This window comes from Echinops telfairi, unplaced genomic scaffold (assembly GCF_000313985.2).
Source record: "Echinops telfairi isolate 266 unplaced genomic scaffold, ASM31398v2 ScPeMD7_70;HRSCAF=299, whole genome shotgun sequence".
NCBI classification, from domain to species: domain Eukaryota; kingdom Metazoa; phylum Chordata; class Mammalia; order Afrosoricida; family Tenrecidae; genus Echinops; species Echinops telfairi.
This window is the reverse complement of record NW_022103968.1, coordinates 25,985,468-25,998,200: the sequence shown is the minus strand read 5'-3', so window position 1 is coordinate 25,998,200 and position 12,733 is coordinate 25,985,468. Positions and strand designations below refer to the sequence as shown.

The window sequence follows — 12,733 nt, the reverse complement described above, 5'->3', positions numbered from 1 at the left end:
GTTTCTTCCTCTTAGCTAGGAAATAGGCTCAAGATCTGAATCTCAAGTAAAATGTTAAAAACCCCTTCACGGATGATGTCACTTTCTACTCTAGTTTTCCTTTCCTTGATGTCTTTCCCCGTTTAATCAGACATCTTGGTAGACCGATGGACAGTTGTATATTTTTCTTGTCCCTTACTTTATGGTCCCCTCACTGCAGTTGGGCTTCTGATCCCCTCGCGGGACTGCAACAGCTGTGAAGAAGGTCATCCAGCCTCTCCTGTTGCCAAGCCTGCTGGGCGCCCGTCAGGCCTTCTGAGAGGAGCTTGCTGCTCACTTTACTGATCATGCCCATCTTCAAATCCTCTCATCTGAAAGAACATGCAGTTCTGGGTCTTTGTCCCTCCCCATCATACTTCTGCCATCTGACTGAAGTCAAGGTTCCTCCATTTGTCGGTCAGTGGCCCTTCTCCATTTACATTCCGCCTGGATGATTTCACTACTTTCAAGGTTTCAATTATCACTAATATTCAAGATGTAACAATAGGCGCTGATATGACTCAGGGCCCTTCACTGAGTTTATAAGTGGACGACTCCCAGTGCTCCCCTGGCTCCACCAGCAGGCCTTTCAACTGTGTCTTGTGACTCTGACTGGATCGAGAGAATTGGGTTCCAGGAGCAATAAATTCTTCAGCTGAGCTAAGTTAGTACAATTCGCAGTTTTTGAGAGCTTCCTCCTGCAGCATCATGAGGAAAGGAGGCAAGGACCTTGGACGTGGCCTTCACAGTCCTAGTCACCCTGCAATCTACATGTACATTCCATTTTCATCCTCGAATACCTGTGAGACATCTGTCATCTGGCCTCCTAATAAAGTTCTAGTTTATTTGTATCTTTAAGAGAGTTTTATTAACTTACAAAAATACTATTTTAAATGAACCACACTTTCTAAATAGATATGATTAGATGTAATTGCATTTTATTGTCCTGGTTGGTTTGATCCTTTGGGGACTTACTTTTAAATTGTTAGATGAGGCCTGAGTATTATATAGTCCACAGCTAATTTTATGTCACTATTAATGCAATAAAAGAAGGAATAGGCTGTCCATTCCCAAGGACTTAGCCACTGAAAACCCTATGGGATCAGAGATGGGGCCAGAAGGTGAGCCCTTTGGGTAGGAAGGCACTGAAAATATGACCGAGGCAGAGCCGCCGTCTCAAAGTAGAGTCCGCCCTAATGACGTGGATGGAGTAAAGCCTGCAGGGGTGAAGCCTCTGAGATCTTCCGTTGCTGGGGTGGGGTGGGGGGCCATAACTCAACATGAGAAGAAACAACCACAAACATTAATAATTGTAACTTGGAATGTACGCAGTATGACTAGGGAAACTGGAAGTTAAAAATGAAATGGAACATTGGTATTCCAGGCATGAGTGAGCTGAAATGGACTGGTATTGGCCATTTTGTTTCAGAAAATCATTATGATTTACTCTGCTGGGGATGACACGGTCAAGAGGAATGGGGTTGCATTCATCGTTAAAAAGGACATTTCGAGATCTACCAGATCGACAGAGTTGTCTGTGATAGGTGATAAGGTAGTGTCGATCTGCACAGAAGGGAATTCAATCAATACACCTGTTATTCAAATGTATGCACCAACCACTAAAGCTAGTGATGAAGAAATTTAAGAATTCTACCAACATCTTTGCTCTGAAATTGATCAAATCAAGATGCATTGATAATTATTGGCAATTGGAATGCAAAAGTTGGAAAGAAAGAGTAAGAAACAGTAGTTAGAAAATATGGCTTGGTGATAAAAACCAAGATCGTATGATAGAATTTTGCAAGACCAACGACTTTATCCCAAATGCATTTTTCATTTTTCTTTCAACAACACAAAAGATGACTCTACACATAGACTTTTCCAGATGGAATAAATAAAAAATCAAATTGACTACATCTGTGGGAAGAGGTAATGAAAGAGTTCACTATCAGCAACTAAAACCAGGCCAAGGGCTGACTGTGGAACAGATCATCAATCGCTCATATGATGGTTCACGTTGATGCTAAAGAAAACTAAAGTCCACGAGAGCCAAAATAGGACCTTGAGTCTACCCCACCTGAATTTCAAGAGCATCTCAAGAACAGATTTGTTTCATTGAACACTAGTGACAAAGGACCTGATGAGCTGTGGGAGGACAACAACAAAAAACAAACCAAGCTCACTGACTGCTGTGCTGACTCATAGCAACCCCCTCGGTGGGTTTCCAAGACTGTAATTGTTTCCGGGAGTAGAAAGCCCAGTCTTTCCCCAAGAAAACAAAAGATCATTAAAAAGGCGGGAAAGAAAGAAAAGACCAGTGTGGATGTCAGAAGAGACTCTGAAACTTACTCTTAACCCTAGAGTAATTAAGTCAAATGGAATAAATGATGACATCAAAGAGTTGAACAGAAAATTTCAAAGGGCCGCTCAAAGACGAAGTCAATATTACATAATGCAATGTGCAAAGACCTAGTTATAAAAACAAAAAGGGAGAACATGCTTAGTATATCTTTTATTATTATCATTATTTTATTAGGGGCTCATACAACTCTTATCACAATCCATACATACATCAATTGTGTCAAGTACATTTGTTGCCATCATCACTCTCAAAACATTTGTTTCTGCTTGAGCCCTTGGTATCAGCTCATTTTTTTCTCCTCCCTACCTGCTCCTCCCTCCCTCATGAACCGTTGATAATTTATAAATTATGATTATTTTGTCATATATTACCCACTCCCTTCATCCACTTTTCTGTTGTCCATCCCCCAAGGAGGAGTTTATATGCAGATCCTTGCAATCCGTTTCCTCTTTCTACCCCACCCTCCCGGTATCGCCACTCTCACCACTGGTCCTGAAGGGATCATCTGTCCTGGATTCCCAGTGTTTCCAGTTCCTATCTGCACCAGTGTACATCCTGGGGTCTAGCCAGATTTGTAAGGGAACATGATAGTGTGGGGGTGGAGGAGCATTTAGGAACTAGAGGAAAGTTTGATGTTTCATCGTTGCTACACTGTACCCTGACTAGCTTGTCTCCTCCCCGAGCCCCTTCTGTAAGGGGATGTCCAGTTGCCTACAGATGGGTCGTGGTCCCCAATCTGCACTCCCCCTCATTCACAATGATTTGATTTTTTATTCTTTGATGCCTGATACCTGATCCTATTGACACCTCGTGACCACACAGGCTGGTTCTTTCATGTGGGCTTTGTTGCTTCTGAGCTAGATGGCCGCTTGATTACCTTCAAGCTTTTAAGACCCCAGACACTATACTTTTTGATAGCCGGGCACCATCAGCTTTCTTCACCACATTTGCTTATTCACCCGCTTTGTCTTCAGCGGTTGTGTCGGGAAACAGTGCGTTTTACAGACGAGGAATCTGAGACATAAGTAGCGACATCGGTCCTCCCTCTCGTTTAGAGGCGCTTGCTAGGCTCTCGTGTTCCTCGGGACATTAGCTGAGTGTTTTAAGTTCACGTAAACCTAACCACGGCCACCCTCCGCTACACGCATGCGCCCGTTCTTTCCCCACGGGAGACCGCCTCCACGTTGCCTTCCGCGTTATGTCTTTTGGCCCCAGTGCCTTGCCATCACGCAGGCGGAGACGTTGGCTAGCGGAGGTAATGGCGACGGGGACTCCGGACTCGCAAGCGAGATTCGGCCAGTCCGTGAAAGGGCTTCTCACCGAGAAGGTGAACACCTGTGGTACGGACGTGATCGCGCTCACCAAGCAGGTGCTGAAGGGCTCCCGGAGCTCTGAGGTGAGATGGAAAGGGACTAACGCCGGCACGAACACGGCGGACCCCCTTCCTTTCGTCGTTCCGAGCGAGGGTGTCACGTTGCATCTTGGGATTTGTAGGCTGTGACCTTGTCGCGGAGAGCAGGGCGGTGCTCGGAGGGCGCGGCTTGCATTCTGGGATATGTAGTCCCTAGATAGGGTGGTGGTTTGTTAGCTGGTGGATTTGGATAACCCCGTTAGTTATCCCAGATTCCAGTCCGAGTTTCGAACGCTTATGATTGCTTCTGTAAGATTTAAGGCCTTGGAATCATGGGGCAGTTCTACTCGGCATTATGCAGTCTATATTAGTTGGAATTAACGCCATGGAAGTGGGATTTGTTTTGTTTTGTGTTAATGTTGGAGATCACCAGGTCTTTTCTCTCACAAAGCTATTGAACTGCTGACCTTTCAGTTAGCAGCTATTGTTTTACCATGGCTCCTTGGGACGGGAGAGGTAGGGCAGAAAGTAGCACAATGATTAAGAACCAGTGCTAACCAAGTTTTCATTTGTTTCTCAGGTGTTTTGTTTGTTTGTTTGTTTGTTTATGATCAGACCCTTTCAGCTCTCACAATCCGCAGTTTTGCCTCAACATCCCAAATTCTTTTCACACTTTGTACATCATCTCTGGACTTACTCTTTGCTGGTTTGTCTTTCTGTCCACGTTCTTGGTTTTGTTTTTTCCTTTTATGGTTTTCCTTTCTTTTATTAGTGGTATTCTTTTCCAATTCCCCATTCTCCAGTCCTTCTGGTTTTTCTTACCAAAAGGCTTTATATATATGTATACCCTGGTTATCAACAAAAAAGATATCCGCCTCCTCCCCCCCATGCATTCCTACGGTAGGCATTTATCCAAGAGAAATGAGAACATATGCCCACCCAAAGATTTGTCTCTACATGTGCTTCCTTTATTTATCAAGTGTGCAAACTGGAAATCATCCAAATACTTGTTACCAGGTAAATAAATGTACAAAATGTGTAACTGGTGGCCCAATCATTCCATTCATAAATATTGACCCAAGAAAATACATGTCCATGTAAAGACTTATTGACTCTTCACAGTAACTATTCCCACTAGCTTTGGGCCTAGTAGAGTTGTCTTTCTATAAGACAACTGGATTAAGGTTGTGCTTGCATTTACTATAACATTGTGAGTTTTTATGAAAGACAGAAGAAGTTTCAGGTTTTACAGTCTACTTTGGGGAAGTGTGCCAAACCACGCGCAAATGGCGCCAGGGGCTCACCACTGAACATGGGCAACCTTGTGGGACTGCACACCCACACGCAGCAGCCTGAGGCCAGAGAGACCACAGCACTGCCAAGGGAGCGGGGCAGAAGTCAAAGGGGGAAGAAAAACAAGCGGGGAAAGGGGAAAAGGGGGCTTGGGGTAGGCAGTCAAAGTATTTGAGGCCTCTGGCGGAGGCGTGGTGGAAGGTACTGGTTGATCCCATTGGCTAAATTGAGCCCACCTGGGCCTATTTTGGGCCCCACAGGTGTACCGCCCACCTGTCTGGGGTGGGGTGGGGGCTGATTTGGTGCATGCCCAGTTAGTCTTTCTGGCTGGCTAAGGCTCGCTTGATTCTCTTCCAGCCTCCTGTAGGGGCCTTCAGGCATGTGGAGGGACAGCCCTCTGCCTCTGTCTTGCTACCTAATGTTTGCATGTGTGTGTGTGTGTGTGTGTGTTGTTGTTGTTAACTGTTGCTGATTCCAACTCACAGTGACCCTGTGTGCAAAAGAATGAAATACTCCCCAGTACTGTGCCGGCCTCACACTTGGTGTGTTTGAGCCCACTGTTGCAGCCACTGTGTCGGTCCATCTTGCTGAAGGTCTTTCTCCTTTCCAAGTCTGCCCCCATAAGGATCTACACAGCCTCAGATCCACAGGGCCAGTCCTACTCTGCCCTGAAGGGTCGCTAGGAGTTGGAACTGGCTTGATGGCAGGATTTGTTGATGGTGGTTGGTTTTGTGTGGAGTGGGGGGAGGTTAAGGTCACATACTGCCTAGGCCCCGGTGTGGTAGAGTTAGGGTTTGAAACTAGGCAGGTTGGTTGTCGTTGGACACTGACTCTAATATGCTAGCTTGATTGAGTGGTGAAGAGACCTCCGTGCACCATTGTCTGCCCTGATATGACTTGCTCCCTCCCTCCCTTTCCTTGTGCATTTTTCACATGAGCTTCTGTACTAGAATTAGCCCTAGGTATGCCAGGAGCTGCATGCAGCATCTGACCAGAAGTCCCTGCTGACCTCTGCTGTCCTGACCCGAGGCCACCCAGTGAATCAGAGCTGTGCCTTCCTGCTTTCCTTGCCTTGATCTAGGGCCCAGCTGTCAGGGAGCTCATTAGAATCAACCTTCACTTTTCCCCCTTCTTTCTCTACCCACCCTCATCTGAGCCTTTCCCCCTATCCCCCACCATAGTGGGCTTATTATCATAAAACAGCTACATGCCTCTTTTCACAGCTCTCCCTCCTCTTCCTGGGGGGCACAAACAGCTAGATTACTAGCTGAAAGGTTGGCAGTTCTAACCCACCCGGAGGTGCCTTAGAAGACAGGCCTGACAGTGTGCGTCGGAGAGATCAGAGCCTTGAAAACCCAGTGGAGCTGTTGGAGTCGGCGCACGTGGGGTCACCAAGTATCAGAACTGACTCCGTGGTAACTAACCCAATGCGCCTGTCCAGCCACCCACATCTCACCTCTCAGGGAACCTGTCAAACCAGCCTTTCTTTACAAATGAGACTCTTAGCACTTGACTAATAAGCCATGTAGAGAGCTCAGCCGTTACAAGCACTTGACTGCTCTGGCGGTGGCCTTCAGAGCAGATGTGGAGCCCCCGCCCCGGATTGCCGTCATGCAAGTGAAATGGATTTTCAACACAAACAAATGGAAAATTACCCATTGCATTTTGAGTGCTTATGGTTGTAAAGGGTGGGGGAAGTGGAAGAGGGGAGTGGGTGATGTGTAACAGCTGCAGAGAGATCACAGGAAGTTGGGAAATTTTGATGACCCCCCATTTTATTTTTGTCTTCCAGCTGCTAGGTCAGGCAGCTCGAAACATGGTACTACAGGAGGATGCTATCTTGCACTCAGAAGATGTAAGAAACAATTTCTTTTATGACTTAGGTTTTTGTGTGCCTCATTTGTGTGCCTATGGAGAAGTGGAATGTTCTATTATACCCCCCTTCTCTTTTTATGCAGAGTTTAAGGAAAATGGCAATAATAACCACACATCTGCAGTACCAGTAAGTATGACCTCTCTCCCATGATCCTCAGCCTGCCTCCCAGTGCCTTTGTGCGTCAGAGCACTTTCCAGTGGAGGCAAGAGTGGTGTCATGTCCCCTCTGTAGCAAAGGCGCCTGAGACTGCAGGTGAGGCGAGGCGAGCAGCAGCAAGAGCCCCCTGAGACAGCGTCCTCTGTGCTAGTTTGAGGACCCTCCGAGAGAGAAGTAAAACGCATGAAGAGTAGGCATTCTGCCAGGACTGTGCCAGCTCAGTGCGTGGTACATTTCAGGCATGTAAGTGGTTATTGTTGACTGTGCCCAAGGTCCCTCCTGAGGAGGCTGCTCCTCCCCTGGTGTATTGACACTCTACCAGAGTGAGGGATGTAGCCCAACATACTCTGTGCATGGTTCAGATTCAGTCTGGGTGTGTGAAATCAAAGGGTCATACACCTTACATACATACAGAGTGGCCGTGACCAAATGGAATTGCTATTCCTACCTTACATTCCCAGGTATACCAGGGGCCTAGCTACATATCCAAGTTATCCAGGAGATTTTGAACCATAGTATTTTGACCCAGGAAGGCCTTTTTTTCATTCTAATTTCTGAAGGAAGTATAAATTAATTAGGTTTAAAAATCATATTTCAGCTTGGTCTGTATTTTATGTAGTTAATATTTTATTTAAATAGCTATTAGAAATGTCCAACGGGGCATTTAACGCTTGCTATTTAAACAGCCAATGTTTGCCATGGCCACTCTAAGAGTGTGCATGTGAGATATGTGATCATTTGGCTTCGCATACCCAGACTGAAGTTGAGCCATGCATGTAGTATGCTGGACTTCGTCCCTTGCTCTGGGAGAGTATTAATACACCTCTAGGTGTAGATTCGAGTCCTGGTGGCACAGTGGGTAAGCTAACCGAAAAGTTGGTGGTTTGAACCAAGCAGCTGCTCTTCAGGAGAAAGATGAGGCAGCTACTTCTAAGATTCATAGCCTTCTAAATCTGATGAGGTAGCTCCACTCTGTCTTAAAGGGCCACTCTGAGTCAGATGACGCCACAGCAACAGGTCTTGGGTTGGTTGGTTTGTTTTAGATTTAGAATCCATCCTTTCAGCAGTTCTGTGCTCAAATAAGAAAGCCTGTTCTGGGCCCAGTCTCAGGACAGGACTGACAGAATGTGACAGAAACTAGAAATTTATTGTCTCTGGGTAGTTGGTCATAAATTACTTTGACTAATTCACTGAGCTTAATTTCTTCTTTCATTTTCTGATTTAGGCAAGAAGCTATTCAGAAGAAGTAAGTAACCCGGGGAGCGGGGAGGACAAACCGAAACAAGCTGGGGGGTTGCACTGCCGCCCGAAGGAGCAGCTTGTCACTCTGGCTGGCTTACGGGTTTAGAGTGGCATCCGTTCTGGGGTGAATGAAGTGTATTCCTTCAAAGGCATATGTTATGCAGTTCACTGCTAGCACAGGCTTTCTGAACGTACAGAATGCTTTTTACACTGGGAACGTTTGTTGAGTAAATGTGCTAGAGTCAGTATATAGCTTTGATTTCCTTAGGTTAAGTTTGTCCCCTGTAATATTATTTGCACAATTACTTTGCCAAGCCTTTCTTTATAGTTTAAACACCTCAGGGACACAAATGGAGCAGCCTACATTTTGACTTAGCGTTTATAGTATGTCTACTTTAAAATGCAAAAAACTTGTACAAGGAGCTGTCCTTTTGCCCGTTCCAGATAAGCCCTCTTTCCTGTTCTATTTCTAGCGTTGAGCAGTCGTCAGATCTCCAGGACCAGCTGAAGCACCTGCTGAAATAGGCAAGCATGTAGCTTTGCCTGATGCCAAGGAGGAAAAACCTTACTGTAACCGTCATGCCATGGGCTGAGTCTCCACTTTCTTCTCCAAACGTTTTGCTAGCAAAGCTTTGTGATGCTGACAGGTTTTTCATGAACAGAGGCTAAGGTGGCTGAATTTGGGAAGCACTTCTTGAACTGGACCACCCCCACTTTAAGTTGCTCTGTTTAATTTATGGTACTAAAGGACAATTAAAAGACAGCTTCGTTTTACTTCTTGAACTGTTAATATGTTGAAACTTATTGTCTAAATGTGATTCTTAGCAAACACTGAATCGTGTTTATAAACAAGAAATAGAATTTTTAATGTGAACAAGTAAGGGTTCTAATACAAGTATTTGTTTCAAAGATTATTTCTTTTCATCGTGCATTGAAGAGATATTTTTCTTTTATGGCCACAGAACGGTGCTTTTCAAGTAATTCAGAGAAGATACTTATTTTATCTGTTTCAGCAAATTTTGACATAGTTTGCTTAGATGAGAACCAGGTTCATGGTCTCCGAGCTGGCCAGCTGCAGCCTCCTGCCTTGACCTGCATTCCGAGGATTTCTTTGTTGTTGTGACTCTTAAGATTAAGTGGCCTTGGGTTCAGTTTGCAGTTTTCTTTATCATCAACACATTGATTTGTGTGACATTATTGCCCAACATGAAGGTAGTTGAGTTCACTATGTGGCATCAGATTGTGTCCTAAGGTTGTGACGATGTTATCTGCGTAGACACTTGCCTGTTTACTAGATACGGCTCGTTAAATAAATGCCTTCCCCACTCGCCTGTTGTCAAGTCTGGATTGTTGCCAAGTCAGCTTGTTTGAGTTTCAAATGAAACATGCTCCTCCTCTAGTTCAGTCCTTCTTAATGCTGAGGAGGCAATCTGTCACCAACGCTGACGCAGGAATTGTACTGCCACTGGAAAACCGAGACGACAAATAAAATCCAATTTAATTCAGACTGTGTGTCACCAAGTCAACTAAGCAAATAAGCTGGCACCCAATTCTCATCCTACATTAACATTTGCTTGAGGTTAAAAAGTTAGGTGTGAAGTATTTGAGAATTTAGGCATTCATAACACAAAAGTCTGTTTTAATTGCTGCTGCATGTAAATGTGCTCAATTTACCTTTAAAACGAAGGACCACAAATTTAGGAAAGAACAAACACGTTGTAATCATTCATATAGCTAAGAAGCAAATACTTTATTTTTTTAAAGTTTTTTAACTTTTGTTTTTAATCATTTTATTGGGGGCTCTTACAGTTCTTATAATAATCCATACACCAATTGTTTCAACCACATTTGTACATATGTTGCCATCAATATTTCCAAAACATTTTCTTTTTTTTTTTTAAATCATTTTACTGGGGGCTCGTACAACTCATCACAATCCATACATACATCCACTGTGTCAAGCACATTTGTACGTTTGTTGCCATCATCAGCTTCCTACTTGAGCCCTACATCTTTCTATCAGCTCCTCATTTTTCCCCTCCCTGCTCTACTCTCCTTCATGAACCCATAATTTATGAATTTTTTTTTATATCTTACCCTGTCTGATGTCTCCCGTCACCTACTTTTCTGTTGTCCATCCCCCAGGGAAGGGGCTATATATAGATCATTGTGATCAGTTCCTCCTTTCCCCCCCCTTCTCTGTCCCCTCCTGGTATCAGTACTCTCATTGGTCCTGAGAGTAGTTGTCCAGTTGTCCAAATATTTTGATGTTGTGATGTGGGTAAAGTTGACCAAGCACTGACTTTCCATTCAACAATTCAGACACATTTCAACTTGTGACTTTGATTGCATTCCCCACAGTGTGACAGCCCCCTTCTCCCTTCTGCCCTGTATTTACCATTTCCTTTTCTCGGGGCTGGGACAAATATTGAAAAAGTACTGCTTGCCTGCCTGTACAGGCAGACCTTGGAGATACTAGGGGTTTAGTTCTAGACCACTAATAAAGTGAATGTCACAAACAAGCGAGTCATGACGTTCTTGGTGTCCGGTACATATGAAAATTATTTTTTCACTGTACCCTAGTCTGTTAAGGAGTCCTAAAGGCCTAGTGGCAAGGTCAGTTGTTCATAACCACTATTGGGCTCCTCAGGAGAAAGATGAGGTTTTTCACTTGTGTAAAGAGTGACAGTCTCAGAAACTCACAGGGCAGTTCTCCCCTGACCTACAGGGTTGCTGAGTCAGTCGACGACTCCATGGTAATGAATTTGAATTTTTGTTTGGTAGTCTGTTAAGTGTAAAATAGCATGAAAAAACCTGACATGCTAGGGTGGTAGTCACCTAATTTAGTGTCAATTTAAGGATTAAGAGTGTAGGGGTGGAGTCTAGGCTGTCAATCTGGAGATAGCCAATGAGATTTCTGTGAGCATGGCCTTCCTAGAATTCTGGGAAATGTAGTCCTTCCTCCTTGGAGGCAAATGAGACCTCTCTCTCTGCTACTCCCTGGGAGACACTGCAGAGGTCAAGCCACATGGACGCAACCAGAGCTCAGAAGCTGGAAAAGTCAGAGAGACCCCTGCCAGCATTGAGATGCTTATGAGGCCACTATAAGAATTTTCAAAATGTAACACAGACACACTGTGAGCATCTGCTATTGGAGAAGTGGAGCTGATAGACTTGCTTAAGGCAGGGTTGCCACAAGCCCTCAATTTGTAAAAAAACAAAACAGAACCAAACAGTATTTGATAAGTTCAGTAAAGTGAAGCACAATAAAAGAAGATATGCCTGTACTTCCAACATACAGAAAATGATGGTAAGTTACCTAATTTATTTGATGAAGTAAGGTTTTTCTTTGTTAAAAGATAAAAAGGAAGACCATGACATGCAAGTAAGATATTTTAATTAATTTAAAAAAATCATTTCATTGGGACTCATACAACTCATCACAATCCACACATACAACAGTTGTGTAAAGCACACATACATTCATTGCCCTCATCATTCTCAAAACTCTTGCTTTCCGCTTAGGCTCCTGGAATCAGCTCCTCATTTTCCTTCCCCCCCTCTCTCCCTGGTCCCACTCCCTCATGAACCCTTGATAATTTATAAATTATTATTTTATTATATCTTACACTGCCCAGCGTCTCCCTTCACCCACTTTTCTGTTGCCCATTCCCTGATAATTTTATTAACAGATTTTAAAATCAATAAAATTTCAGAAAACTTTAACAGAAATATGTTGAATTATTCAGGTAATGTGATGTTCATTCAGGATTACAAATTTAACGTCATAGTTGTAAATTCTAGTTCTTTAATAAGAAACAATACCCTTGTATCAATGTAATGTCGATGAAAAAGGCACTTGAAAAAAATTGCACAACTATTTCTTTTTTTTAAAACTATTTCTAACACTTTAAAAAGCCCAAAACAGAATTTTTATCTAAATGAATATGCTTTAAAATCAAGAATCAATATATTTGGAAAAGAAGAATTAGAGCCACATCTTTCAGAATATTAGAGATGTGCAGGCCTCAGAAACCATTCCATTCTAGCCCATGGTTGATAGATGAAATGATTCCAAACTCAATGCTGTCAAGTCAGTTCCGACTACTGGCAACCCTATAGGGCAGAGTAGAACTGCCCCTTCGGTTTCTCAGGCTGTAAATCTTTTAAATTTTATTTTATTTTAAATACTTTTATTGGAGGCGCTTACATCTCATCACAATCCATATATTCATCCAGTGTGTCAAGCACATTCGCAGTATGCCACCATCATAATTTTCAAAGCATTCTCTTCCCACTTGAGCCCCTGATATCAGCTCCCCATTTCTTCCCCCTCCCTCCCCTGCCCACCCTCCCTCATGAACCCTTGATAAGTTATAATTATTTCCATATCTGACATCGTCCTCCATGGCCCCTCACCTACTTTTCCATTCCC

The 12,733-nt window shown here is 43.8% G+C and overlaps 1 protein-coding gene across 1 annotated transcript; it reads left to right on the top strand.

Moving 5' to 3' along the window:
• Window positions 1-3,624: 3,624 nt before the first annotated feature.
• On the top strand, window positions 3,625-9,626 carry BORCS7 (BLOC-1 related complex subunit 7). The gene is made up of 5 exons (XM_004700952.2): window positions 3,625-3,776; window positions 6,817-6,879; window positions 6,983-7,026; window positions 8,282-8,302; window positions 8,772-9,626. The coding sequence occupies exons 1-5, from the start codon at window positions 3,639-3,641 to the stop codon at window positions 8,821-8,823; spliced, it is 318 nt and encodes a 105-aa protein (XP_004701009.1). The 5' UTR covers window positions 3,625-3,638; the 3' UTR covers window positions 8,824-9,626.
• Window positions 9,627-12,733: the final 3,107 nt, after the last annotated feature.

What these genes read in the sequence shown, in the direction of transcription:
- BORCS7 (XM_004700952.2), top strand. Translation starts at nt 3,639, where the DNA reads ATGGCGACGGGGACTCCGGACTCGCAAGCGAGATTCGGCCAGTCCGTG. An exon ending in AGGGCTCCCGGAGCTCTGAG is followed by an intron (nt 3,777 to 6,816) that starts GTGAGATGGAAA and finishes TTTGTCTTCCAG; the next exon opens with CTGCTAGGTCAGGCAGCTCG. An exon ending in ACCACACATCTGCAGTACCA is followed by an intron (nt 7,027 to 8,281) that starts GTAAGTATGACC and finishes TTTCTGATTTAG; the next exon opens with GCAAGAAGCTATTCAGAAGA.